We start from the raw sequence: 27595 nt of genomic DNA, 5'->3' as shown, positions 1-27595 counted from the left end.
TGCCGCACAGAATCTTGTATAACCATGTACTAATTTAAAACGTACTAATTATATATAACCTTTAATGTGGCCGAATTCGAAATGTCCCTTTCTATATAATCTACATGTACTTCTCTGGCCCCACAGTTTGTGAGTCAAACATAGCCAGGTGACGAAGGTTTTTTCGATTCGAAACGGGTACACCATATTGAGCTACATATTCAATATCATAAAAGAATGATATCTAATTTCGCACTCTGCTTTCAACCTTAATAATAACCCTCATGGGCACCCGTTATGAATAAATTTCAAATAATATGATATACCGGGATAATAGACACTGACCCAATATGGCCGAACAATATGACGCGCCGGCGCTTATGTACACTGTCTATCCGCTCTGCGTAGGAAGACTAACCCGTCTGATATATACTTCCGGGTTAACAGACGCGGGTGTTCCACAATACGGAAGAACCTGCTCGACACGAAGCTAAACTTTCCCCCGTGACTTCAAAAATAAGAAGGTAAGACCTTTGACTGAAATAGATACAGAGAGATAACAAACCCCAACGGATGACCACCATTACGGAATACTAATTACTTTTTTTCTCTCTCTTATATGATCGAACAGCTGGGGTGAGGATGAATACTTAAAAACCAACGTGAAGATGATAACCATTTGATCCCTCTAAATAATTGGATCTTAACACTATATTACCCTGATCGCATCTGAGATTATATACTGACTCATTATTTGAAAGGTAAGCCCGATATTCCGATAACATAATAAACTAAATTAACCCATGTACAAAGTGTATAGCTACGCCTTAAATCTCCACCTGGATAATATATAATATATACATTTATTCTCCCACAGCATTGACTTACGGACAAATAAATCGGGGGCATAAAGAAAGTTTATTTAACCCAGCCACGTGAGGCTGGGCCGGAATTACAACCAGCCAGAAGGTATGTTTCTGGGCTGGTTTAATTGTTAATCATTGACTTACCGATATGGATGACAGAACCCTTTACATGAGACTTATCAAATGTGTATATATATTGGTAATTCACAGGCTCATAGCATAACGATACTGAATATCAGATAAGCCTGAGTAGTAATACTCAGTCTGAATAATTTCGGGCACATCACGCTTGATATTAACCCACCTATATTGACGATGATTGATAGTTTGCACTGGTATTCAATAATGATCACCTTAATATGATACTATGGCTGAAATATACAAGTGGTGAGGCATAGCGCCGGTTTCATAACGGGAAATCTGGTGCTACCGGTGTAATTTGTGATTTCACGAACTGTGGGGCACTCTCTTGTCTCATAAAAAGACAAGTTTCATCCTTTCTATGGGAGACATCTTTTTCCCGCCTCTTTTTCCCAGCAAGAAACTTCTCACTTGCATGACATGTAAATAAAAAATCAGAAAATCAACTACATGTACAAAAAATGTGACCACCAGACAATGTATCTCGAAACTACAATATCTGTTTGTATTGTATTTTCTTTCCCAGCCCTGATGAAGTCGTGGGTACCTGCCCATTCAACGAAATATGTGTTGGCTGGACTTGGAGAAAGCCTTAAGGATTAAACAAACCATATATATATAATCTTGACCTGTATTGACTTTGTGGATCTAAATTGTGACACTGTTTTTTATGAATATTTAAAGTTGGTGTGATATGACTGAGTATACAATAGTACTATTATGATGATCAATAGGGCTTTAATTAACCCTGAAATCAGGGTGGTAACCAGGAGAACCACACTGAAAACCAATCAGTAGTTTTAGTTTGCTCTGTTGCTACTTTCTCTCAGAGTGTGCAAAGCTAGCATTGCTTTGGATAAGGTACTGCTGGATTCATCTTTCCCTGGAATTAACATACAGCGAGAAGAGACAATAATGGCCCACATCTCTCCTTCCATGTTTGGCAGCAAGTCAAATACAACAAGATGTTGCATCACCATTATTCTCATTGCCCTTAATTCTTCTCCGACTTTATTGAAACCATCATCTGTGCCATTATAATACCTAATAACATAAGTTCATTTCTCGTTCTCTACAACCACCTGAAATTAGCAACTGCTTGGGACACTGGAAACAGTCCTCTGGGGGAAATGCTTGCTCCCCATACTTCACTTTCAGAGAACAACAGAAACTCTTCTGGCACACCTTTGACATGTAGATCAAACAGATGATGGATTCTTCTCCTCCATCTGTGTCTTAAAGCATGCCTTCCACTCTTGTACATTTGTAGAAATGTCACCAACTGTAACACTTTCATGCAATGGTACCGCCAGAATCTGAGACACAATTGCGCAACAAGGGAACAAACACCTAGCCAACTTTTGGGCAATTGATAATGTGCTTGTGCACCACATGCCTAGAATGTATCCATCAATGCTGCTGTTCCTTTCTGTACGTTTTGAGGTCTAATATTTTCTTGCAGTTTCTGTTTCTGCCTATGAGCTCTGTACAATTCCCTCAAAAACATATAGTGTAATTGAGGGGTGGTAAAATATGTATTGGGGCTGGTACTGGGTCAAAATGTGACATTCCAATTACTTTTTGGTTACATGTACGGCTACATATATAGTTTGGTGTAATGTTTCTATCTCTGACATTGAATTAAACTTTCTTTATGTTGGAAAGTGCCCATTTGTGCATGGGTACCCCTACCTTATTGCTAGATACCTGATGCCAACTGGACTAAGTGTGTGCCGGGGCCCTGCTAACCAGGCCCCAGTACCTGTGTTCCTTTCCCAAAACTGTGCTTTGTACCCACAATTGGCACATTTCTGGCCACAGGTAAGCCCCTTGTAAAAGGTACCCTGGGTACCAAGGGCACTGTGAGCAGGGAAGGCCTCTAAGGGCTGCAGCACCTATTGTGCCACCCTTAGAGGTCCTGCACCTTAACACCCACATACTGCCATTTCAGGCTGCATTTCTTGGTGAAGACAAAGGTGATGAGTCGACATGTGTGCCATGCCTGCAATCCCCTGCCTGTGGGCTATGTAAGCCACCTCTCTAGCAGGGGGCACTAGACGACAGATGAGGGTACAAGTGCATGAGCACTGTACCCATACAGTGTCTAACTCCATTCTTAGACATTGTAAGTGCAGTAAAGTCATAAAGAGTATATGCATGGAAGTTAGTCATTACGAACTCCATAGCTCCATAATAGCTTCACTGAAACCTAGAAAGGGTGGTAGCAACCTTCTCAGCACATTATACCAATACTGATGCCAGTGCTGTGTTTAATTGAAAATGCGCTCAGAGGGCATCTGAGAGATATCCCCTAAAATATAACCAGCCCTGGTGTTGTTCATGAATGGCCACCCACCATTTGCCATCAACGGACAGGTTTCTGGACCCCTGGGTAGAGGTCCTCTGCTCTCTGGGTCCAGAAACAAAGCCCATCCTTGGCAGAAGTGTCATGTGTCCTCTCCCAGGACGTGTTGGGTCCACGAAGGGGAAGCTTCAATGGATTGCTATCTTTGTTAGCTGACCCTGCCTTTTTCTGCACCCCAGCAACTGACTCCCACTGGTTCTGACGCCTACTTTGGGCTGGAGAATCAGCAGGAAAACCAAGTTAGTAAGAGAGGTGTGTTCCCCTTTGCCAACTCCACTCCTCAGGTTTGGGAGGCGAGTTGAAGCACACATCTCGGTCCCCTCCATCTTGATGATGAGGGGACATAGCCAACCAGAAAGAGGCTCAAGACATCCTCTCACTGGAGTGTGGCATAACAGCAGTTGTACTCACCCCAAGGGAGGGACCCATTGGCCCTAAACTGTACACCCCTGTAATACCGCTAATTTTTTTGGGCGAACCTGAACCTTGCTTCCTCAGATTAGAGAAGAAAAAAGAAGGAGCGAAGAGCCATGCAGAAGGAAGAAGAGGACACCAACTGCTTTGGCATTAGCGCTAGCGGCTGCCCCAACTTTATGTCCAGCAGCTAGCATCCATCCAGAGCCTGGACGACCTGCCTTGCCTTCACCAAAATGACTGTCTCCTGTGAGCTCTGGATTTGTCAACCCAAGTCTCCAACCCAGAACCCGGATCCCGGTGGCTCCGCTGTTCTGTACCACTCTGCACCCGATGCCCACATACCAAGTTGAGTGGCCCAACAACACGAGGAGGTCTCCCCAGTGATCCTGACCTGGGATTTGGTGATCCCTGACCTACCTCAAGCTTCAGACCGATGCCTGCAGCCTCAACCTAAGGGGTCCCCATGACCTTGACTGGAGCTGGTAAGAAGATCCGACTGCCTTGGGTTGCCCAACCAAAGATGTCCAGCCATAAACCATGGTTCCCACTTACCTGTCCTGCCGGTGGTCACCCTGTCCTGCCGGTGGTCACTTTTAGGAAACCTCATTGCCCGAGCCTGCAGCTTTTCTTCCTTCCAAACTGGAGATCTCCATTGAAAACCACAGGACTCCCAATATCCCCAAGGCCCTCTTCATCCGGCTACCTCTGTACCACTGATTGTGCTGCTCCTGTGCTCCCACAACTGAGTGGCCTGTTTGTAAGCCGACCCTGATGACGGTCCCCCTAGCACCATTGGCTAAAGTTAGGCCCCTGCACTCTGCATTCAGACGTCCCAGTGCTGCTCATGGTGCGATTTGAGTGCCTACTTGAACCTTGGGAAACCCTGCTTCTACGCCCAAAAAGCTATTCTTGCAGGTTGTTTACTTACCTGCAAACCAATAACATTATTTCCTTTCATATTAACCCATGTTAGGATTTTCCTCCTGAAAGTGTTTTAAGTCTTGAACTGACTTTTGTATCGGAATCAAATTAACTTTCTTTTGAACCAAAATCTGTTGTACTTACCTATGTTTTGTAAGGTCCACTGTGTGATATCTAGGCTTCTCACCCTGAGTAGTCGAAGTAACTGAAAAGTTTGCTAGAAGTAATTGAAAGTAATTTCAATGTAGTTTTGAACTGTTTGAAAAGCAAATACAAACCTGTAGTGATTCCCATTTCAACCAAAATTGCAATTTCTTGTGAAGGTTTGCATTTTTTATTTTTTGTTTAAGCTTTACCAAAAGATTACAAAGTCAATTTATTCTTCACCAGACATCGCCCCCCCCACACCCCTCCCCGGGTCCAAAAATATTCACATTACATATTATATTTATTAATTAATAATTAATAATAAAAAGAGATTCAATTTAACATTTTTTAGACAGAAAAGTATCCTATTTTAGAAAAAAAGCAGAAGCTGTGTTAACAGGAAAACAATCAGATACAGGGAGCAGAGGGGATAGGGGGGCACCAGAGGGGAAAAGGAGTGAGGAGAGGGCGAGCCTGAGCGAGGTGGCGGGCAGGATACAGGAATGAGGAAATGGAAAGAGGGAGTCATAATAGCATTGTAGTAGCACAGTACATTTACAGTAATTCCTGTATATTCAGGGTATTGAGCCATCTGGCCAAGGGGTCCCAGATCACTAGTCTCTTGTTATCATGTTTATCACTATTGAGTTCAGCTATCGGTGTTGTCTCTAAATAATCACTGATCTCAATTTCTCTGCATTCAATAGACCTTACCGTCTCTTCAATAGAAAACCCTAAAAGCCTCCTCAATTTTTTGGGGGTTGGTGGTTATCCCTTCAGTGTCTGTTTGAATTGAGGAGATTGTATTCACAGTTACCTGGTGTCTAGTGGAGATGGCCAATTGGTGACCGATGAGTACTCTCCATTCATAAAGATTTTCTCGCGACGCTGCCCTCTTAGCAGCTATTCTCCCTGCTAAGACAGTCCCCATCTCTGACTTAGTAACAGATACCATTGTCTGTGCCTTTTCTATTCCTGTTCCTGCCTGAACCGCCTGTAATAATTTTTTTTCAGCATCTATCATTTACTTTTGTAAGAGATTAATTGTATTTTCTCCTTTTTGTTCCTCCTAATAGAGAATCGGAGTGTCTCCCCCCTTATGCCTGCCTTTAAAGTATCCCATACCACCATTGTTGATGCTGTCCCAATGTTTATGTCCAGAAACTCTCGGATCCAACCCATCATATGTTCTTTATAGCTATTCTCGTATAAAAGGGCCTTTTCAAATGTCCAGTATGAGCTCGGCCCCCTATCGACCCAGCTCTCTGGATTTAAAATAAGTGGGTTACGGTCCGACAATAGTCGGGGCAGTTTCAATGCAACAATCATGAGTTAGTGAAGATGAGACAAAAAAATTGTCAAGCCTTGCCAATGATGAGTGAGGGGCTGAAAAAAAGGGAAACCATTTTGATCAGATTTCAGGTAGGCCCAAACATCTTTTAAACCATGAGTGTTTATCAGGCTGAACACTGCCTGGAAAACTTTAGGTTTCCTTCCTCTGTAGCTCCAGGATTTATCAGACTCCCAGGTACTAGGCAAATTTAAATTTAGGTTGCCACATAAAATTACAGGCAGGGGCCAATGTGCTAGCACTTCATTTATGCCATTAATTCCCCCTGGGTCATCTAATTTACTTGCGTAAATAGAGCAGAATGTAAAAGCAAGGTTAGAAGGGAGAGAGCACCCTACAATCACCCATCTCCCTAAAGAGTCAGATTCTACCTGGTTAACTACTAGAGGTAATGTTTTCCGGACCAAGATCCCAACTCCCTTAGCCTGAGCACCTTGCGAGGCTGCCCCGACAAATTGATATCCTAAAGAATTCAGCAAAGATTTCCGACCCCCTTCGATATGGGTCCCCTGGAGGTACACGATGTCTGCCCCATTAATCGTAGAGCCTGAGCAGTTTTTTGTCTCTTCAAAGGATCCTTCAGGCCACAAATGTTTATCGAGACAATTCTAAGTTTGTTTGGTGTATTCATTATCAGATTTTAACTATAACCCCCGTATGATTGTTGGGGGCCACAGGCCATTTTTCCTGTTTGTTTCTATTCCCTCAAATAAAGAGCAAAACATTTTTGGGGGGTTATTTTTCCCTCTGATTAAACCAAACATGATTATCTCTCCCCTTCCTCCCCCGCCCCATCTCCCCCGGCCACCCCCTGAAGCCCCCCAGCCCCACCCCACTCCCCCTACGTCCAGTTTTTCTGCCGATCACTGTAAGTGTTATTTTCCATAGGGTATCAATCAAAAAATTTTATGATGGTGAGCAAGTGTGAGTCCCCAGTCACCAGCCTACTCAGTATTTTGTCTGCTAGTCAGCAAGATTTAGCTAGTCTGACCTCCCAATAAAAAATAATCTTAAAAGAGAAAAAAAAGAAGAAGAGAAAAAGTCTTTAGTGAAAGATAACAATTAGGTTCAAGTAGTACGTATCGGAGTCTTTAGCATCATGTCTCATTTTTTTTCCTCCCCGCAATATCTTTTAGGTACTCCCCAACTTTAATTTCAGATAGGAAAACCCGGATCGAGTCTTCAAATATCACTTTCAATCTTGCTGGATTCATTAGATATACTTGGGCCCCTTGTTGCTGTAGAGGAGTTATCAGTTGGCGCAGTCACCATCTACGCTCGACTGTTGCATGGCAGAAGTCTGGATTAGAGAAAAATGTTATTCCGTCGACTTCTTTCTGGGAATTAGGCCTAGCCCGATCATATACCAGTTGTCTCAAAAGAAAATTCCCCCCAAAAACTAACAATACCCTAGGGTTCTCATTTCCAAAGTTGTTGCCATCTTGTCTCTGTTTCAAATTGAAAAGGAAGCGATGTGTCCTTTGGACTTCCTGGTCCGAGTTCCAGGCAGTTTGTGATGGAAAGGAGGCCCGGAGTAGTTTGACGATGTATCCTCTGGGGGCCTCACCCTCCACACTTTCAGGTATCCCCAACAGCCTCAGGTTATTTCTCCGTAGCCTATTTTCCTGCTCCTCCAGTCAGTGAGGCAGGCCTTGTGGGAAGATCCTTGTTCCTTTAATTGAGATACTTCTGTTTCCAGGGTCTATGTCCATGCTTAGACCATTAACACCCGATTGCCAATACCAATGCAGATCTTATTTAATTTCCTGATACTACCTTTAAGTTTTTTGGACGCTCCCTTGGCGGCAAGACTATCTGATCTTGTTCTTCTTGGAACTGTTTATTAGAGTAAAAAATAGAGGTCTAGGAGGGCTCAGTCAGATTTTCAATGGTTAGCTGTGGGCTCACCTCATGTTGAAGATTGTAGGTCCCCAAAGGAAGTGGCCCATATGAATCAGAGTAGTCCCACTTCAGTTGGCTACGTATTTTACTCCTAGCCTTTTTATTTGGGATGGTTCTAGATGTGGGGTCGGGTTCCTTTTTTTCTGATTTGCTGCTTTCTGTAGAGCTGAGGGATTAATTTCCTGTTCCAGACATAGACCCATCTGAGACAGAGAAAAAGCTCTCAACCACTAGGTGTGGGATCTGCGGGTCTGTCGGTCTGGGGCTACGAGACTCCGCCCTTCTATACACCCGGGAATCTTTTCTACACCTTCATTATCAAGGGTTCACTTGTAAAGCGCACTACTTACCCGTGAGGGTCTCAAGGCACTGAGGGGAGGGGGGTGCTGCTACTGCTTGAAGAGTCAGGTCTTGAGGAGTTTTCTGAAGGTGGGTAGGTTTTTGGATCTGTCGCAGGTGGGTAGGGAGGGTGTTCCAGGTCTTGGCGGCGAGGAAGGAGAAGGATCTGCCGCCGGAGATTGTTCATTGGATGCGGGGGATGGTTGCAAGGGCGAGGCTGGCTGAGCGGAGCTGGCGGGTTGAGATGTAGAAGCTGAGTCTGCTGTTCAGGTAGGCTGGTATAAATAAACAGTGGTCCTAGACCTATTGATGACAATAGTTGACCCAATCAATATTATTCAATCATTTAAACAATACAGAGCACTTCAACCGAATATGCTCCAGTTATAATAAATAAATAATCTTCAGAACTCACCAAGCCACTACAGCCCAAGACTGAGATACAATGTATTTAATTCATTCATATTTTGAATTCCCTTTATACAATAATGAAATGTTTGAGTAAGTAAAACAAATAGGTTGCCCAACCAAATAAAAATTACTGTCAACCAGTAGTGCGTGCTCCTTAAGTGTAGACAAATCAATCATCCAAATAAGGGGTGGGCACAAAGTTCCATATATGTACCAAACTCAGGCTGAAGGTACTTTATCGTCTTTTTATTCTTTGGTACAGCCCAGGCTCCTGTCAGCAAGATTAAGGTAGCATTTGGGCAGCGTTGTCACCCGTTATATCCAGCCAAGCCTGAGTTGTAATGGGACGCAGCAAAAAGGATCGCTTACATATAAATGCTCCTGTCGGCACAGTTCAGGTAGCAGATGTGCAGCGTTGTCCGGTATCGCAGGGAGCCAAGACTGAATCTTCCTCGGGCGCCACAATAGTCCTGTGGCTTTTCCAACTTAAGGGTCATTGACGCCCCTTGGTTGCCCATCTCCTTTGTCCTGATGAAGACTCGCATGCCCCAGTTTCAAGTGACCGGTTGGCCTTAAGCTGAGTCGAAACGTCGACGCCCCCCCTCCTTACCTTGGACCATACCCTTGATCTATTATGTGCTCATTTATGACATAAGTGTCCTTGTAAAATCCTGAATGTAATAGTTTGACAGTAATTTTTATTTGGCCAGGTACTCAATACGGTAAAAATAAGAACACCGTTATTGATTGACAAACTATATGAATTTGTGACAATTATTACTGTGAATTTCCTTTCCTTCTTTATTCACCCAACACTCTGATCACTCTCTTTTTTTGCACGCTCCATTTGGGCAACCTATTTGTTTTTACTTACTAAAACATTTCATCATTGTATAAAAGGAATTCAAAATATGAGACAATGAATTAAATACATTGTATCTCTGTCTTGGGCTGTAGTGGCTTGCTGTGTTCTTTCACTGATGATTATTTATTTATTATATCTGACATTCGGACAGTATGAGTCGTGGGCTAGTTATCGACAGCTCCTGACGTATGTGATACAATGCTTGAGGATTGACTGGGCCTCTTCTGTGGGGAAAGATGCTGGGTTTTGCAGTGGCAGGCAATCTTAAATAGCAACTCCCTCGATGGCAATCTGCAAGGAGTTATCTCATTCGATGATGCCTATTACTCTCACCAGGGACATCAGAAGAGGTTTGGAGCGTCCACAATTATCTTCACATACTCTTTTCGGTTTCCACAGCTTCCCCGGCCTCAGGGGCAAGGGTAGGTCAGGCATGGCTGGATGGGAAATCGGCAGGGTTTCGGGTGCCATGTCATTATTCAACAGCAATTAAACTCTTGCAGCGGCAAGATCCATTCCTCAATCCTCACGGGAGGCCTCAACAACAATCCTTGAAAGAGCGGGATCAGTGGTTTAAGGACTATGATGACAGAGAACTTGTGGCCAAATAGGTAGATGTAAAAATGCCTACAGCCCCATAGAATGGAAATCGCTTCACCTTCTATTTGAGAATAGAGCTGCTCTGTGGCTGTGAGAGTGTGGCTGGCGTAGGCCAGAAGAGCCCATTCTCTGCATTCCTACCATTGAGCCAGTACTGTCCCTGGCCGGTGGCACTAGAATCCTCTACCAGCTGTGATGCTCTCTGGGGGTTGAAGTACACCAGAGTGCTATATGCAGACAAAGCTGCCTTAGTGTGTAAGAATGATTCTTTCTGCTCAGGTCCACAGACCTATGGGCTGGATGACTTGGCAAGATCCATGAACAGGCTGGTGATGTCTGACAGGTTTTTCATGAAGATTCCGCAGCATGTCACCATGCCTACGAAATTACTCCTGACATGGATGACAGTGATTCGTGAATGCCCTAAACCTTATCGGGGTCAGAGCCGAAGCCTTTGTCCAAAAAGCGGTACCCAAAGAAACTAATGTCCTTCCGTAGGAATTCATACTTTACTTTGTGTTGTGTGAGCCCCTGAAGACGGCATGGAGATGAGTCAGATGTTTTTCAACCGGGGAGGTGTGAACGAGGATGTCGTCACTCACGTTGAGCACCCTGGGCAGGCCTTGGAGGATGTTCTTCACAATGTTCTGGAAGACTATGGTGGCGCTGGAGATGCCAAGGTTGAGCCTTGTGTATCTCCACAGGCCTAAGTGGGTCGAGAAAGTGGTGATGGGATGGGAGTCTGGCTGCAACAGGATTTGGTGCTAGCCGGAGCTGAGGGCCATTTTGGATAGCCATCTAGAGCCCGCCAGCTCCCCAATATTGTCATTTATGGTTGCTGTAAGATGGCATTCTAGATTGTTTGTTTGGCTCATGACCTTTATGTCAACACAAATGCGGACTGCATCTGGCTGCTTGGGCTTCTTTGCCACTACGATGGGGAATACCATGGTGTGGGGCCTCGTAGCCGCTCAATGATGCCTGCTTTCTCCAGTAGCTTCAACTCAGCTTCTACTTTGGGTCCAAGGAGGCAAGCAATCCTTCTATGCTTGTGGGCTACAGGAGGAACAGACTTGTCAATGTGCAGTTGGATGGCAGGACCTATCAGGCATCTAATTCTGTCAAACAGCAGTGTGAAGTCCTGCAACAAATGGTCAAGATCATACGCATGCATGCTAAAAGCAAATTGTATGAGGACGAGACCTTGAGCCGCGTGGCAACTAAGCAGAAATCCTGACCCTTCTTGTGAGATGTACACATGGAGTGATGTCCCATCACTCCGTGTGTGGAGTGATGGGACAGGTCTGCCTGAAATATGCAGTGATGCAGCAGCGGTGAGCAGTTGCCAAAACGATATATCTGCATGCTAGTGTTCCGGAGTACTGGTGGGCAAGGTAAGCTGTGGTAGACATTCACTGCCATAAGATTAATAGTGGTTCCCGTATCTATGAGAGCAAAGACAGGGTGAATCTGTACGTTGATCCACCAGGTAAGGGCAGTCTTGAGGTTATCCAGCTTCCTCACCACATGGACAACCGATTCGTCATCTTCATCCATGTCGATGTGCGACAGGTTGTCTGGGTGTGGTACAACTGTGCACACCACTTTCCATGGGCCTTTGGGTCGTTGCCCTTGCAAAGAGCAGCATACTTTGGATTGTATTTGCCACATGGACTGCACGTCTTGCCGTTGGCACTACAAGTTCAAGTGTGAGGTTATGGGCCATACACCATCTTCAGGTGCAAGCTTGCAGTTCTTGTTTGGCGGGTGTTGGAAAAAAGCTTAGTGGACTCTGGCTTTCCTCCGCGCGCAACTTGATGGATGGCATTCATTGGATCTTCCTAGATAGGGGTAGAGGAGTTTGGTTCCATGTGGGCTGCCCGAGCAATGGAAAGTTCCCTAGAGTGCCTACATTTTAGAACATGTCTCATGGACATGTTGGGCTCTTGCAAGACTTGCTCACACAGTTTCAAGGGGGTACACCCTAAATGAACTGGGCCTGGACATCATTGTCTTCATCTGGCAGAGTGCAGTTGATGGCAAGCTTTCTTAACTGCCCATAGAAAACATCCACTGATTCGTCTGGTAACTTTCAAGCTTGGCACAGAAGAAATCATTCATAGTCTGGGTTGGTGTAAGGTTCAAAGTGTGCAGTGATGGCATCCCTCATGGTGGCGTAGTTTTGCGGGGACCTGCTTCAACATAAGACTTTGAGATTTTATGAATGTTGGCTCCTTCTAGGTGGAGATGCATAGGGCATCTGCGGCCAGCAGGAACCTCCATAGCTTCAAAGTAATTCTCCAGGTGTTCACACCATGCTATACCGGGAGCGGCTTAGGAGGGTGGAGGCCCTGTGATCGTGAAAGGCTCTATTGGAGGGATGGAGGCCATGTGGCTGAGGTGTGATGCGCAGCTGAGGCAATCAGGGGTCCCAAGAGGTCATACTCTGGGTTTGAGGGTCAGTGCAGTTGCTAAGCGCGATGCAAAAAATGGACACATTGACCTATGGAACCTGCAAGTGGGCGATACGTGGAGACACTCCTCTAGCCAGGGAGTCCTGAGGTCATGACCATAGCTCCCTCTTAAGTATGCTATGCCTTGATATCTCCTTTTTTTGTCAATGATGGATAATTTTCACACTGGAGTGTTATTTCTGTTATATATTGTTTAGTATACCTCCGTGAAGAGAAGATGCCCCTCAGCCTCTTGGGGGTTGAGCTTGGGGACTGGAGTCGTCTATGTGATTACCTGGTGAGGCAGGATGTGCCGATGTGAGGATAGAGCCCCGCCCCTCGGGCACAGCGGACCTGGGAGGGGCATAGATGCAGGCCTTGGAGGCTCAGTCGGTGAAGTACCAGTGGGGGTCTCTGACTGGAGCCATGCCACGGCACACCATGCTTTTTTATTATCTCACGCTGGAGTACGACACCCATCACCACTGCTCTTACACGCACAGGGTTTTTACCAATATCCCCCTGAACACGGATTACTCTATTGTGTGGCCCATGACCCGGCAACACTACAGTTATTAATAATATTATTATTATTATTATTATTATTATTATTATTATTATTATTATTATTGTGTGTTGTAGGTATCTTCATGCTCTCTGCAAGGTAATAATCTCAAGGGTCTCATCTGTGAGTGGCAGATGGTAAATGGTGATTTCCTGTGGGCTGCCTTCACTGGTCTGGGGACAGTGATAAAAACCTTTTCAGGACCAGAAATATAATCTATGTGAGACAGTCTCTATGCAAGTCACGGTCAGGTTTTTGGTGGCTGGCTTCATTGGTGCCTGCCTCTGGTTAGACAATTATAGCAGGCCTGTTTGAGGAAGAGAATGCAGAAGCCACAGAGTGTACATGGCACCACATACACATATCCTCTCTCCTTGTTAGATTAGAAGCATTACGCTTCAGTTTATGGACGTACTTATCATTGATTGGCTGACTTGGGCCAATCACACGCAATACGGGAGGAGCCAGTTGTTGCCCACCGGCTATTTGATGCATGCCACAGCACACACGCGCTGCTGGTGTGCCAAAAGTGCACCAAAGGCAAGCCCTTCTGCACCTGGCCTGAATGGCGCCAGGTGCTAGGCACTCTGCCCGTTGAAATCGGCATAAGCTCTCATACTCGCCTAACGACCTCTTGTCCCTGAAGGCACAATGCTCTACTTGTGTTAATCACGCCTGATCCCCACTGGGGGTCCACTTAACTGCAAATAATGTGCGTTCCTCCCCACACCACTGAGTTCAGGTTTCTCAGCCGGAATTGTAGGTCCCTGGCCAAGCATAATGCCAAAGTGTTTGACCTGTTACTAGAGGAATTCACGGATAAGTGGTCCTTAACGGAAACCTTGCTGACACAGGACTCCATTTGCCAAATCATGGTTAGCACTACCCCTGGGCTACGCTATGAAGCAATTAAATAGAGTCTGTAACAGATGGGGGCATTGAGAAATTATTTAAAGAGCTCTAACAGTGCCGCTTCACTTTTTAAAACTACCCTAAACCACAAAATCTGGATTGCTCATTTATCTTCCTCCAGGGTCATCTAAAGTCTTAAGGGAAGAGCTGGTTAACAAAGTCACCATATTGGCCAGTAAATCTGTAAATTTTATTATTCTGGGAAACCTCAACCTTCATCAGGAGTCTTCAAACTGTGGGGCGCGACCCCCAGGGGGGCCGTGGAGCAATGCAAAGGGGGTCGCGCTCCCAGTCACACACATGCTCAGGCCCAAGGGATTCAGCCCTCCTCTTCCCCTGTGTCTCAGCCCGGGCTGCTGCAGTGTAACTCGAGCTGCTGGGGCCTCAGCTGGGCAGTGTCTGGAGTCTTATCTCCAGCACCCCTGTCAGAGTTTTTCACAGGTCTTTAAAGACCATTTACATATTTACATGCCTTTGTAAACTGGTTACAGAGGCTTATGCCCACATGCATCAAACTCCCGTTTTGCGTTTCCAAATTTGCGAATTTTACCGAATCGCAAATATGGATTCGCAAAACGGGATGCATCATGGAAAGTGCAAAATATTTCCGATTCGGTAAAATTCGCAATTTTTACCGACTCGCAAATATTTTGTGACTTCAAAATTGCGAATTCGCAATTCCCATTGATTCCTATGGGCCAAAAGGCCCATAGGAATCAATGGAAATTGCGAATGGCACTTAAAACATTTCATGGGTGCAGGGGGGGGTCCAAAGGACCCCCCCTGCACCCCCGAAATGTAATTTGAAATGGATGTTTCACACACACATGTCCTAAGGACATGTGTGTCTGTAACATGACATCGTTTAAAATGTAAATTAGTACATTTTAAACATTTTTCGCAATTTACCACGAGGTTCAACCTCGTGGTAATTTGCACTTCCAAACCTTGTTCTCGCAATTTCATTTCTGAATGATGCATTGCATTTAAGGAATCGCAAATTTGCGATTCCTTAAATGCATTCGCATTCTGGAAAGTCGCAAAATCAGCGAATTCCATTCAGAAATGATGATGCATCTGAAAAAGCACTTTTGCATTCGCAAACGGCCGATTTTAAGGAATCGCACCGTTTGCGAATGCAAAAGTGCTTGATGCATGTGGGCATTAGTGTTTTTTTTCCTGATTCCAGTACCCCCTGGGTCCCACTCTGCCTATTCCTTACATTTGTATTTTACATTTACTGCTGTAGTGTGAGAGTGCATTTCATGAAAAGGAATATAAAGTATGGTTGCCAAAAGTAAAATGCCTGTGTGTGTTGTTTAAAGAGCCTGCAGAGACCTCCTCTTGACACTAAATAGATTTATAAATAAAAAAAGTATGTATTCATTCATTATGTGACTTTTCAGTGTTTGTTCTTTTTAATTATCAGTCATGGATCATGCTGGCAGTCCTAGACCACAATTAAAAGTGCTTTCTATTTATATTTTCTGTTCGAAGTATGCACATATAAGTGCTTAAAATACAGCTTCAGGTGACTGCTTATTTTTGTACCAACTGGGCCATCAAAATAATCTACTGGCAACCATATCCATAAGACTTGAAGTTTGTTGCAGGATCAGCACATTATTTATTTCCTCCACCCTGCCATAGTTGCGATAGTTTAACTTAGATCTTAAACCCTACGCCGCCATCATTAACATGCTGGGTTACTTCAAGTGTCTGGGAATGGACCCTGCTTTCAGACTGCTCACTCCTCCTTCACGCCCTTCACTTGTACGCTCACCCTGCCCTCATAGCGATCACAACGCACTCACACTGATCACCATGCACTTACACCATTCACCTGCTCACACTGCACTCACAGTGATTACTCTGCACTCACAATGCACTTGCGCTGTTCACCCTATACCTCACCCTGCAGTCACACAAGCACACTACTCATCCTGCACTCATGTGACGCTTCACTCATCAGTCCCCCTCACTGCTGAATATACAACTTACTCAAACAAGCCCAGCAGTAATCATACATTCATTCATCCCATTCTGAATTTGCATCCGCACCCAAATTCGTACGGCCACCTCACTCACCCTGCAGTCACTCCTCTCACCCTACTCTCACACTGTTGCATCGCTCACCGTGCACTCACATGGGCATTCCTGCTACCCACACAGCGCATAGGGTTAATGTGCCTGCTACAAAGAATATGTACCATGCAGATCACAGAAATGAGTGTGAGTAAACTATGAGTATAACTATAAAAAATGAAATGTTTGTCAGAAAGGTGTTATAGAGAGATGAGGTGCATTGTTGGTGAGTAGTAGTGAGGGAAATCATGGAGAAGGAGGAAACGGAGGTGGATCACCAAAAAAGACTGTTGCACCGGGTGCAACCAGTGTTAGGGCCAGCCCTGGCTGGGAGTGTTAGCACCCTTCCCCCAGAAGTTCTGGTCTAGTGGCTCCCCTGCTTCTGCCGATTATTATTATTTACATTTGTAGTGCGCTTCTGTTACCAAAAGATGTCCTGGGGCTAATAACCATCTGCTGCCTGAAGGCAAAAGAGAAACACACAGAAGGAGATAGAGAACCAGCCAAATGGAGTAACCTACAAAGCATAGAGAAAGGTTTTTATATCTTCCTAAAGGATAATCGATTCTTGGTGGAGTAAAGCAAAGGAGGGTGCAAGTTCCATAACTGTGCGGCCTGCATCAAAACCGTGAGACAGGCAACTCATGCCTTCTTGAATTAGGGTACAATAAGCAGAGTGGCACAGGCTGAGAGGAGCATACAGGTCCGACCTGTATGATTGGTGAGGAGAGATGAGAGGATGAGAGAGGACAGCAAGGGATTGAGAGAATTTGATTGAAGAGGTCAGGGATGAGGAGAAATGTAAATTGCAGAAGAGTAGTGTGGACACGCTAGAAGTGAGTGTGAGCCAAAGGTGAGGGCTTCTGTTAGAACAAAGGGGAGATGTGAAAGATGAATGGGAGGACAGGAGAGGTGTAAGATACAAATAGACAATAAGTTGAATGGAGAGACTTGGTGAATGAGAATTGCTGAGGGGAACGGGTAGTGACGGGGCCAGAGAGGCCATGAGATAAATGCGAGAGACTGTTAGAGATGAGGGCAGTAAAAAGACAGAATGGCAAGAGGTGATTAAAGGTGAAGTCAGAGGTTGAATGGGTAGAGTTTAGAAGTTATAAAAAGGGGTGAAAGAAAATGGCCTGCAAAGTGAGAGAGGCATCCGGGGTTGGGAGAGGAGAGAGGGATGGAAGGGAGTGAGTGAGAGGAAAACTGCATGGGTAAACTGCTTAACTACGAAGAAAACCGCCAGGGTTTTAAGGGGCCCATGATTCTACCAGCCAGGGCCAGGTGAGCTTCTAATGTGGCAGCATGTATTCCTGCAGAGTGGTGGGCCCTTCACAAAGGTTGACTAGAAATCTTTCTGATGTTAATTTCTGTATTTTGGTTATAAACAGGTACTGATGGGGTGAAATCTTTCCTCAGTGTTACTGTGTGTAAAAAATTAATTTCAAAATAATGAAGCAATGCTATCCCAAAATACGCTGCGTCACGTAACATCATTTACATTTTCTTCCCACACAATTTAGTCAAGCCTGTCGTGTAATTTGGTCCTAAACTTCATCATAATTCCAGTAGCCCTGCCTACAGGTTTAGAAATTTTTGTCAGGAGGGGGTCCTTACACCTCAAAATGTGGAGAGGGGGGTCTCGACATCCAAAAGTTTGAAGACCTCTGACCTACATCTTGAAGATGACCTTACGAAGGAGACTGCCAGTTTCTTAGCAGATTTAGAGCCTTGCCAGCCGTTGCAATGGGGAAACATCCTTTACAATGCAACTTTTACAACGCAGTGCCTTTACAACGCGGTATTTACAAAGAAAACCATTACAACGCATTGCGCTGGGCGGCGCTCTAGGATAGGGAATACGTTTAATTTACTATCCAACAATTTCCCTAGTGTCCACGGGGACTGGAGTTGGAATAGTAAATTCAACTTTTCACTATCCAGCACCCCAAAGCACTATGCGTTGTAAAGGTTTTCGTTGTAAATACCGCGTTGTAAAGGCATGCGTGGTAAAAGAATGCGTTGTAATGTCATACATCCGTTGCAATGCGTTCTTAGCGTCACTCATTTCTGGCCTCCATAGAGGTTTTCCCTCCTCTTCCCTTGGGTTGGTTGGATCATTTCCTTGTCTGTTTTTCCCTGCAATGGGAAGGAAATCCACTACAGTTTTGTTTGCAGCCTGCTATTAAACAACCCTGGCACCAAATCCGACGTTAAACACTTCTCTGATCTGTTGCTAAGTCATAAACCCCAGCTAACCTCTAACATAGATGTAGCAAATGTCCTTTTTCAGGACTGGCTCACACATGTCCTTGACAGCTGTATTCCTGCTAAACTGAGCTATAGAAAAAGAGCGCAGTCTAACCCTTGGTTCAATGAGTCTTTGAACCATGCAAAAAATAAATGCAATCAACTTGAGCGTGCATGGAGACGCTCACATGGCCTAGAAGCGAAAAACCAGTATTGCGCATCCATCAAGGTTTACCACAAGCTGACTCAGAAAGTCAGGGCTGAGTATATTGGCTCTAAAATTCAAGAGAATAATAATCCTTCAAAAATGATCTTCAACCTTCTTAAGGTTATGAAGAGTTTAAATTCGGAAACAAAATCGCCCATCACCTCGACTAATCAGTGTGACGAGTTGGCCACATATATTTTTAACAAGATGGAGAAGATTTACAATCATTTTCCAACCGTAAATGCCAGCATAGATTGTATGGGAGGGCAAAGGCACAACCGAAACAATGTTGGAAGAACAATATTCTACTTCCCTCTACTATCCTTCTCTGAGGTTGAGTCTCTCTGAACTCAAATTAAATCAGGCTCCCCAGCTGATCCTATAAGACCAGATCAACTCCGAAAATTTCGAAAACATATTCTGCCGGTATGTAGGGAGCTGATTGATTTATCCCTGACTCTGGCATCCGTACCACTCGCATGGAAGCATGCTAAAGTAATACCGCTATTAAAAAAAAAATAGTTTGGAGCCATCTAAGCCGGAAAACTATTGCCCTATATCTCGGCTCCCTTTCCTGGCCAGAGCTACTGAATCTCATGTGATTGCCGTCCTCACAGAGTTTGTGGAGCTTAATGAGATACTGGACTCCTCACAAAACGGTTTCAGATCACGCCACAGTACTGAATCCGATTTGGTGGCAGTGACAGAGCAAAGTCTAAGCAGTTTAGATGAAGGAAACTCTGCGGCTCTAATTCTTCTTGACTTAAGTGTCGCTTTTGATACAGTATCCCATGAGATCCTATTGCGCACCTGCAGGGCATAGGTATCGGGGTGCGGCCTTGGCCTTATTCCGATCTTTTCCTCATGGAAGAACGTTCCAGGTCACTGTACCATCCCACTGTTCGCAGGAGTATGCCATCCATTACTGTGTGCTGCAGGGATCAATATTGAGTTCCATGCTCTTTAAAGTCTACCTGCAACCCCTCGAGGTGATAGCAAAAAGCAAAGAGTTGTCATTAGTATCTTACACTGATGACACCCAACTGGTCATCTCCTTTTCCAAGAAATGCAAAAATATCCTCTTTAAATTTAAGGAGGACAGGCTGGCTATTGCTGATGGATGACAGTAAACTGCCTGCAGTTAAATGCCAGCAAATCCGAAATACTACTGTTTGCTAGAGACAATAAATTGTGGTGGAGCAATGATGGCCAGATGAGTTGAAGCCTGCACCCTTTCCTAAGGAGGCAGTGAAAGATTTGGGAACATGGGTTGACAGTGGGCTGTCCCTATAAACCCAAACAAAAGCGGTCGCGGGGGCTTGTTTTGGGTTTTTGCGAGGACTGAAGCCATTTTTAGGTTTCTTTGTCTCGCAAACCCACAAGACCATTATCCAAGCCATGATTGTATCCAGGCTGGACTACGGTAATTACCTTTACCTTGACGATGATAAATCTGGGATCCAGCGCCTACAAAGAGTACAAAATGCGGCAACACTCACTCCTTTTGCTCTCCCAAAATCTTGCTCAGTGTCAAAGCTTTTACCTAAGCTACACTGGCTGCCTGTTGATGATAAAAATCCAGTTTAAGACAGTGTGCTTCGCTCCAAAAGAATTCTGACCCAACAGGCTCCCCCTGTCTTAGCGGATATGCAAGCACTGTACTTACTGCTACCTACATTGCGCTCAGCCGATCAGTTTTTATCCTTTACCTTCCGATTCCTAGGAGCAAGAGCCAGGGCCACTCTTTGACCCTGGCGTTTGGACTCTGGAAATCTCCTCCTCTATCCTCTATCCATCAGAGATGTTCAGAACTATCTACACTTTGGAAAGACCATAAAAGTCTGGTTATTCCCAGCTTAACCTCTCACCCTCTGTTTGTCTTCCTGCAATGTGCACCTGGATAGCGCTTGGACACACCGTAGCTGGGGCAGCCATGCGCTTTATAAATCCTTTAACTTAACTTGTTACTGAAAACACAAGCCTGGAGGAGGACATGCAAAGTTTGACTATAGGCACTCAGTGAGAATTATGTGATACTGCCGTCCTGTGATTTGAATCCCTAAGGCACAAAGTCTTACCCCTACATCTGCATGCTGGTGTTGAGCTGGGGCAGGTAAGAAATATGGGAGACTTTGTTGGTTTTGTTGACGACCAGGCGTTAGAATTATTCTGCATACTGACTGAAACTGCGTTTCATCTTGTTGCTAGATTTATCAATTTATAAGGCTTGAGACCCTGACGGGTAAGTAGTTGCGCTATACAAGCCGATTCATTGATTGATTGGTTGATTGATTATTAGGTTTTTCCCTTCACCTTTTGATCTTTTCTGCTTTGTGGATTTCTTCCATGGTATGGAAAAATATATATTTATTTTAATATGTGTATTGGACCTGTCTTCCCCCCTATAAACTAACAGTTTTACTTTTTCAAGTTGTATTTCATTTGTTCAGTCTTTGATATCAATAATGATTTCTCCCAGCTCCTGGTACTGGAAGGGTAGCCAGGAGAGAAAAGAAGCCTCAGTTGTTGCAGGGTTCCTACAGGATCTTAGCCCACTCTCACATGGTAACTATGTGCTAAAGTGAAGACATTCTATGAAAGTGTACACCATATATTCATGAAGATAGAAAATGAAAAAGCTTTTGTTGTCTGATTAAGTGCTATGATTTTATTTAGAATTCAATTACCAAAAACTCCAACCTCTAGTTATATACTGACATGTGATTATTATAAGTAAGGATTGATCATTTCCAATAATAAAAATATCAGAGTGTGGCCCCTCTGGGAAAATGCTGGTATGGTGCTTATCCTGGAAAATCAAGATTGTTACTTGCTTTGCACACAAACGGTAAAGTTAAGCTGCATGGCGCGTCATTCCAACCAGGTCCTGTGGAAGATACAAAAGACATAATATATTTCATTCTTTTTCCAGGTTTCCATATAACAAAAGACAAAATTTAAGTTTAAACATCAGACGACATTCGCTCCAGAAATTGACGAATCTTCTTGTTGTTTGTATAAGGTGTTTGCATTACCTACCCTGTATTTCCTCTCACGTTGCTTTTATCATGAGTTTTCAACTTCATTCACGCATCGTCTAAAGTTCTCAATATGTCCTTGTATAAGTGCCCAGTCACTAATTTTGCTTCCAGCCCTTGAGCTGACCTACTTTCATTGATGAAGTGGTAGTCTAGGGGTAGCCTGGCATCGGACAGGCTAGTCGCCTGATTCTAGGGCCTATGAAATGGTACCCACTAAACCACTATTTCACAAGCAAAAAATGATGCTTCTTTCTACAGTTTGCACCTTCAGAATATTTACTATCTCAAAAGTAGTCTATGTTGCTAAAACCTTGTACAAAAAGTTTGACCTTGACTAAAATAATTCCCATTACTGCCTCTCCTCTATAGCCTTTGAAAAATGCTTGAAAGCAATGTGACACTTTTAGATAATAAGGTTTTCTATGTTATTAATTTTCTATTCCAAGTTGCAAGCTGACAAAGTTCTTGATGGTCAGGGCCTTAGAAATGCATGAGAGTAACTGGCACATCCTTTTTTAAACCTTCCTGTTTTAAATAGTATTTTGATGTATTTTATTTGCTTTCAATTGTAAGGGATATTTGTTATGGTTTTAATTAACTAAACAATAAAGTTATAAACTGCCTCTCCTCTACCGTTAAATGAACTTCTCATTACTTTCCATCCTCTGCATGCCTCCTCTTTTTAATACAGCCAAATGTAAGTCATATGCGTGTGTGTATTAGTCTCTAGTATTGTATTACCTTAAATTGCGCCCTACTTCATCTAAAAAACGAATTTGGTCCTTTTTGAAAGTCATATCCTGCAACCAAGCAATACCTAATCCCCTAGCTCATCTACTAATTCCACCAGCCATCTGCATGAACTCACATACCCCACACTAACGCACCAATGTTCACACCTAATTCCTACTAATTTAATGCACCAAAAGACACTGGAGTAAATGCCCATATTAGCCTCATTGAGAGAACAAGACTGATCCCTAGTCATCGACTTGAGTATATACCTATCTTTTCCACCTGGACGTCACATGCAAAAATATGCTTTGTAGTCAGCATTACTGTTTTATTGATTATTTTAATGAGTGTTTTGTATATTTAGAATTTCAATATCCAACCCATAAGCTTATAGGGACTACCACCCCATCGCCTAAGCATGTGTTTTACACGAGGGCCCCACATAAAGAGAGGCATCGCCAGACTTATAGTAAAAATGTTTTTATTGAAATGTTACACTAAACTCATAAGCTACCAATACTACTAATTGTTGGGTTTGTGGTCTCTTACTCTCTGTCATGCATCTGCAGGATCAGTTCATTTCTCTACCTTTATAATATTTGGGAAGTTGGGAATCTTGGTTTAAATTGTTTTCCGTAATGTATATGCACTATGTTGTAGATCTGCAGCCATATTCTGAGAAGGATTATGATCCTAGCATATATAGAAACGCAACAAGGATTCTACCCAAAGGGAAATGGAGGTCAGAGGTCCGTGGACCCCGAAGCCTGCATGAATGTGTACACTGAGAAAGCAAATTCTACTTGGTTGAAAAACGAATTAATGGATTTTGAGGAATTCCACCATACCCAGTATTTCCAACAGTTTAGGGTACGGAACGTTACCAAGGATGAGGCAATCCCAATACCTATTTTAAACCATACCTCACCCTTTTGTATTCAAGGAACTGGTCATATCCCGGTAGGGAGGAGCATATGCAATTACACTTATCGAATGTTGACTTTAGCAGTCCCCCTTTGCTCACTTCTCCCAATGTATAGTTTTGTGTGTGGAGATTCTGCTTATACTTACTACCCCGAGGGTGGTTGTGGGCGTTGTTATCTGTCTTTCCTGTACCCTCCGGTATATATAGCCCTGTCTGATTATCATAAACATCAGCGATTGGAGAAAAAAGTTTTACCCCTGCATAGGTTACCTAGAATGATAGAGACTACCGACACTGATCAAACTGATACCCCCTAACAACATTTTGTTGACATTGTGAATGGGGTATTTCCTATTTGGGGACCCATTACAACAAGCAAAGAAGTACGACGCCTTTACAGGGTAGTGCAAAGGGTGATCAATATTACGGCGGGTATATTGACTAATATAACTGTAGAACTTCAGGCTACGAGACTCATTTCGCTCCAAAATTGGATGGTTTTGGACGTCATCCTAGCTGATCGAGGGGGAGCATGCTGCGTGATCGGCAGCTCCTGTTGTGTATATATCCCTGACACCGTCCCTTCTGTTCACTTAGCTATTCAAAAATTACACCGTTTAGCGTCAGAAATTCATGCAGATACTTGGACTTGGTCACTGTCCAGCTGGTTCTGGAACCTCTTTTCCACTTGGGGATGGAAAATCTTGATGGTCCTAGAAGGAAAAGCTACAGTCTTGTTTACCTGTTGTCTTTGCATACAGTGTGGACAAGCCTGTTGTTCATATATGTAAAAAGGAAGGGGTATCCCCGACTAGAGTTCCTAATTCGGGATTGTCAGCGCTACAAGAAACGTCCAGAGATCCCCATCTAGAGAATTATTGAGCATAACTTGCAGGTTACCTACATACCACTCCCCTGGCGCCAGGAGCACATAGCCTTTCAACTATATAGGACTATCTCTACAGCTCAGAATTCGAAGCGGATACTTAAATAGCAGGACACCTATTCAAAGAGAAAAAAACGAGTAAAATACAACAAAGTACCCACGTCTCCAAGACAGACAGCCCTACACTTCAGATTACTCTATTTTCCCTTCCTGTGAGAATCTGCACCATCTATTCATCCAGGTTCACTTGGATACTCACATGGCTCCCTGATGAAGGCCCTCAGCCGAAACGCGCGTAGATGTCATACTTAGCCATGTTTTTATGTACAGTGTGTTAAACCAAGCTTCCACACAGCTTTCAAGTCAAAATCATTTTTTTTTAAATGCACTGAATTACACTAAGGATACAATAATGTGTATATATATGTAGATTAATAGTCACATGTATAGTGGAGGCATGCACACGATAAAAATTTGTAATAAAGTAATGATGTTTTTTATCATAATGACAATCTAATAAAATAAAATTCATAATTTTGTACCATGCACTTCGTTTCCTTATAGTTTTTGCTATCACTTGTCCGTCCCTGTCCTTTATTTAAAACTAGTTCCTAATTACTTTTCTTTCAAATACCAAGCCTGTTGTTCATGCCTTGCTTCTAAACGTGGTTCTATCATAAAACACCTTCACCCACAAAATACAAGGCCCAATTAGTTCAACAGGAAAAAAATGACCTAATGCAGATCGATGAAGGCATTTTTGAGGATTGTGAAATCTGTATGTATTGATACATCAGGCTAAAAAGGGTGGACCTGAAGGATAAAAATCTGATTGTCTCGTGCTCATGTATAAAATATAATTAGTTCATACTGTTGATATATATAGTGTATTAGCATGATGCATCAATAAGTATTTGCCTTTGAATTAACAAAATGTATCTTGCATTTATTGGTACTTAAAGAAGTGTATTGATTGTTCTTGTACATAGGCCAGGCCCTCGCAAGACCAGCGTCATATTGATAGGTGGTTACTTCAGCTTCAGCGGTGGTCACGTGTTATTCCTTGTATGAAAATTATGAGTTATAGTGGACAGCTGAATGTGGGGTGTTCTTCTTTCTGTCCTGGGAACCAAGGTCACATCTAGCTGTTAGGGTGATAAGCACATTCCTGAAGGCGCCGTTCTTGCCCTCCCTAGCAACAAGAAGAAAGGGAGTCACCCCTACTGACCTATACCCACAATAGCCGTGTCTAATAATGAAACCAATTATGTGTGCCATATATGGTCTTTCCTTTGAGCCCGAGGGCCGGCTGGTACTTTTCCTATTCTAGTGTTTCATGTGTGTAACGGAAAGGTATACATGCCCTGTTTTGAATATAAGCCAGCAGTCGTCTCTGCGGACCTCGAGGGTGGAGGCCGTGGGGAGGCTCCGCTGCGTAGAGTACTTTGCTAATAAACAATTAAACTTTCCTCACTGCCAACTGACTGGTTATTGATAATTGATATATGGGCTATTGGTGAGTATAGCCCTATAGAAATATAATTTTACATACAACACAATGAAAGGCTTACATTTCTAATAAGGGTTTTGAATTCCACTATTTTTCACAATGTACATATCAAAATTACAAATGGATACCCACTGATGGCCAAGGGTAAGATGGACGATCCATGGGCACTGCTGCCCCTAGTACTGCTGCTCTAAACCATGGTGCGGTCCATCTTGATTCCAGAAGGATGTGAGTACAAGTGAGCCCTGCTGTGTGTGGTACCATCGTGCCTCTCTGTGGTACCTCTTGAAGTACCTCGCTACGTCTCCGGGAGCACCTCCCTGCACCATCTCCTCACCTCCTTCAGCTTCCACCCTCTCTCCCAATATCCTCCCACCTTCTCTGCTACACACACACATCATCCCAGCACTCTGCTCTCTCTCTTTCCAACCATTACATTCTGCCCTCTGCCCTGAGCCTCCCTTCTTCTCCTTCCTTTCATTCCCCACTACCCACTTTCTTTCCATCCCTTTACTATCTCTATTTGCTTCTGTGGCCCTGACCCACACCCTCTTTCTCTCCAATGTCTTTCATGCCTCCCCATTCCATGACTATCCCTCTACCTATTTTTATCGTCCCCGAGTGCCTGTCCAGCCATCTTTCTCATGCCTCCTGCCTTGTCCCAAAGACTCTTCTGAAATGACAATCACCCTTGCATGTATCCCGTTCTTTTATGCCCCGGATATTTGCAGTTTTTTTTCTATTTGCTGCATTTATTTGTCCCTTTCCTTCAGGCTCTCAGAGCAAGCCCAGTCGGTATCGATTTTTTTCTGGTTTAATTAGGGGCCCAAATCGACTTTATCTATTAGGGAAGAGTGGAATTGGCCTGGGTGACAACATGGTCACATCCCTGGAGGCCAGTCCTTCGAATAAAGAGCAGTTCTGGCCTAAGCTGGTTGTTGTTAGGTGCCACTTTGACATGTGAATGAGCCTCCCCTAGACCTGCTGGACTTTGCCTGATACCTGTCTGGAAGGAAGCCTTCGGTATTCAGAACAGGCCAATCTGTGGATCTGAAAGCCGGATGAGAACCATACTTGTGGGGGACCTTCTTGAGCCTAGGGGTGATGGATATCATCGCCCAGTGTGCACCTCACAGACAGTCGGTGCCCTCAAGGGGCTGTGCAATGCCAATGGGAAGCTAGTGTGGTATTTGGGGTGGGCATGGACTGACTGACATCATTGTAGTGATTTGGCAGCAAAAGAAACTGCCAGGGGGCCCCAGGAGCCACCCCTCTTTCCCGAGGCACCGGGTGTGGTAGCTGCACCTTCGGTGTGCATGTGCTTCAGATCTAAGCACTGGCTCATGAGAAGCCCTGTAAGTGACATTGAATTCATTGGTTGCCAAGACAACTACTTGGCAGCAACCGGTCCCCGTCATTTTACTCATGGCCATGTATGAGCTGGGTACTCTCTCTGAAGGAGGGTTGCCAGTCCTTCAGAACTCCCTGTCTCTGATCGTCATCTTGATGCCCCAAGCTCTCCCTCACCCACCTGTGAAGCATCTTCCCTGGCAGCACCAACAGCTAACATACTGGGTAGGAGGCGATGGACAGCAAGGGGCACACTTAATGGGTGAAGCTGGCATCTACCTCACACTAGATAGCGCTTGCCTCATCCTAGCTACATTCTAGCTAGCACCGGCCTTGTCCAAGGTGGCATCCGCCTTATCCTCGCTATCATT

The 27595-nt window shown here is 44.1% G+C and overlaps 2 protein-coding genes across 2 annotated transcripts in view; both read right to left on the bottom strand.

Annotated features, from left to right (window-relative positions):
• LOC147724242 (lectin-like) overlaps nucleotides 1–27595 on the bottom strand; it is a 1164867-nt gene that overhangs the window by 486195 nt on the left and 651077 nt on the right. The gene's annotated exons all lie outside the window — the stretch shown is intronic.
• LOC147724243 (lectin-like) overlaps nucleotides 21418–27595 on the bottom strand; it is a 91590-nt gene continuing 85412 nt past the window's right edge. Inside the window, exon 6 of the mRNA XM_086966980.1 lies at nucleotides 21418–21664. Coding sequence (XP_086823106.1) covers nucleotides 21582–21664 — 83 coding nt within the window. The 3' untranslated portion in view covers nucleotides 21418–21581. The remainder of the gene's footprint in view (nucleotides 21665–27595) is intronic.

This window comes from Lissotriton vulgaris, chromosome 4_1 (assembly GCF_964263255.1).
Source record: "Lissotriton vulgaris chromosome 4_1, aLisVul1.2, whole genome shotgun sequence".
Classification (NCBI taxonomy): Eukaryota; Metazoa; Chordata; class Amphibia; order Caudata; family Salamandridae; genus Lissotriton; species Lissotriton vulgaris.
The sequence above is the reverse complement of the archived record's forward strand: the minus strand, read 5'-3'. Positions and strand labels throughout refer to the sequence as shown.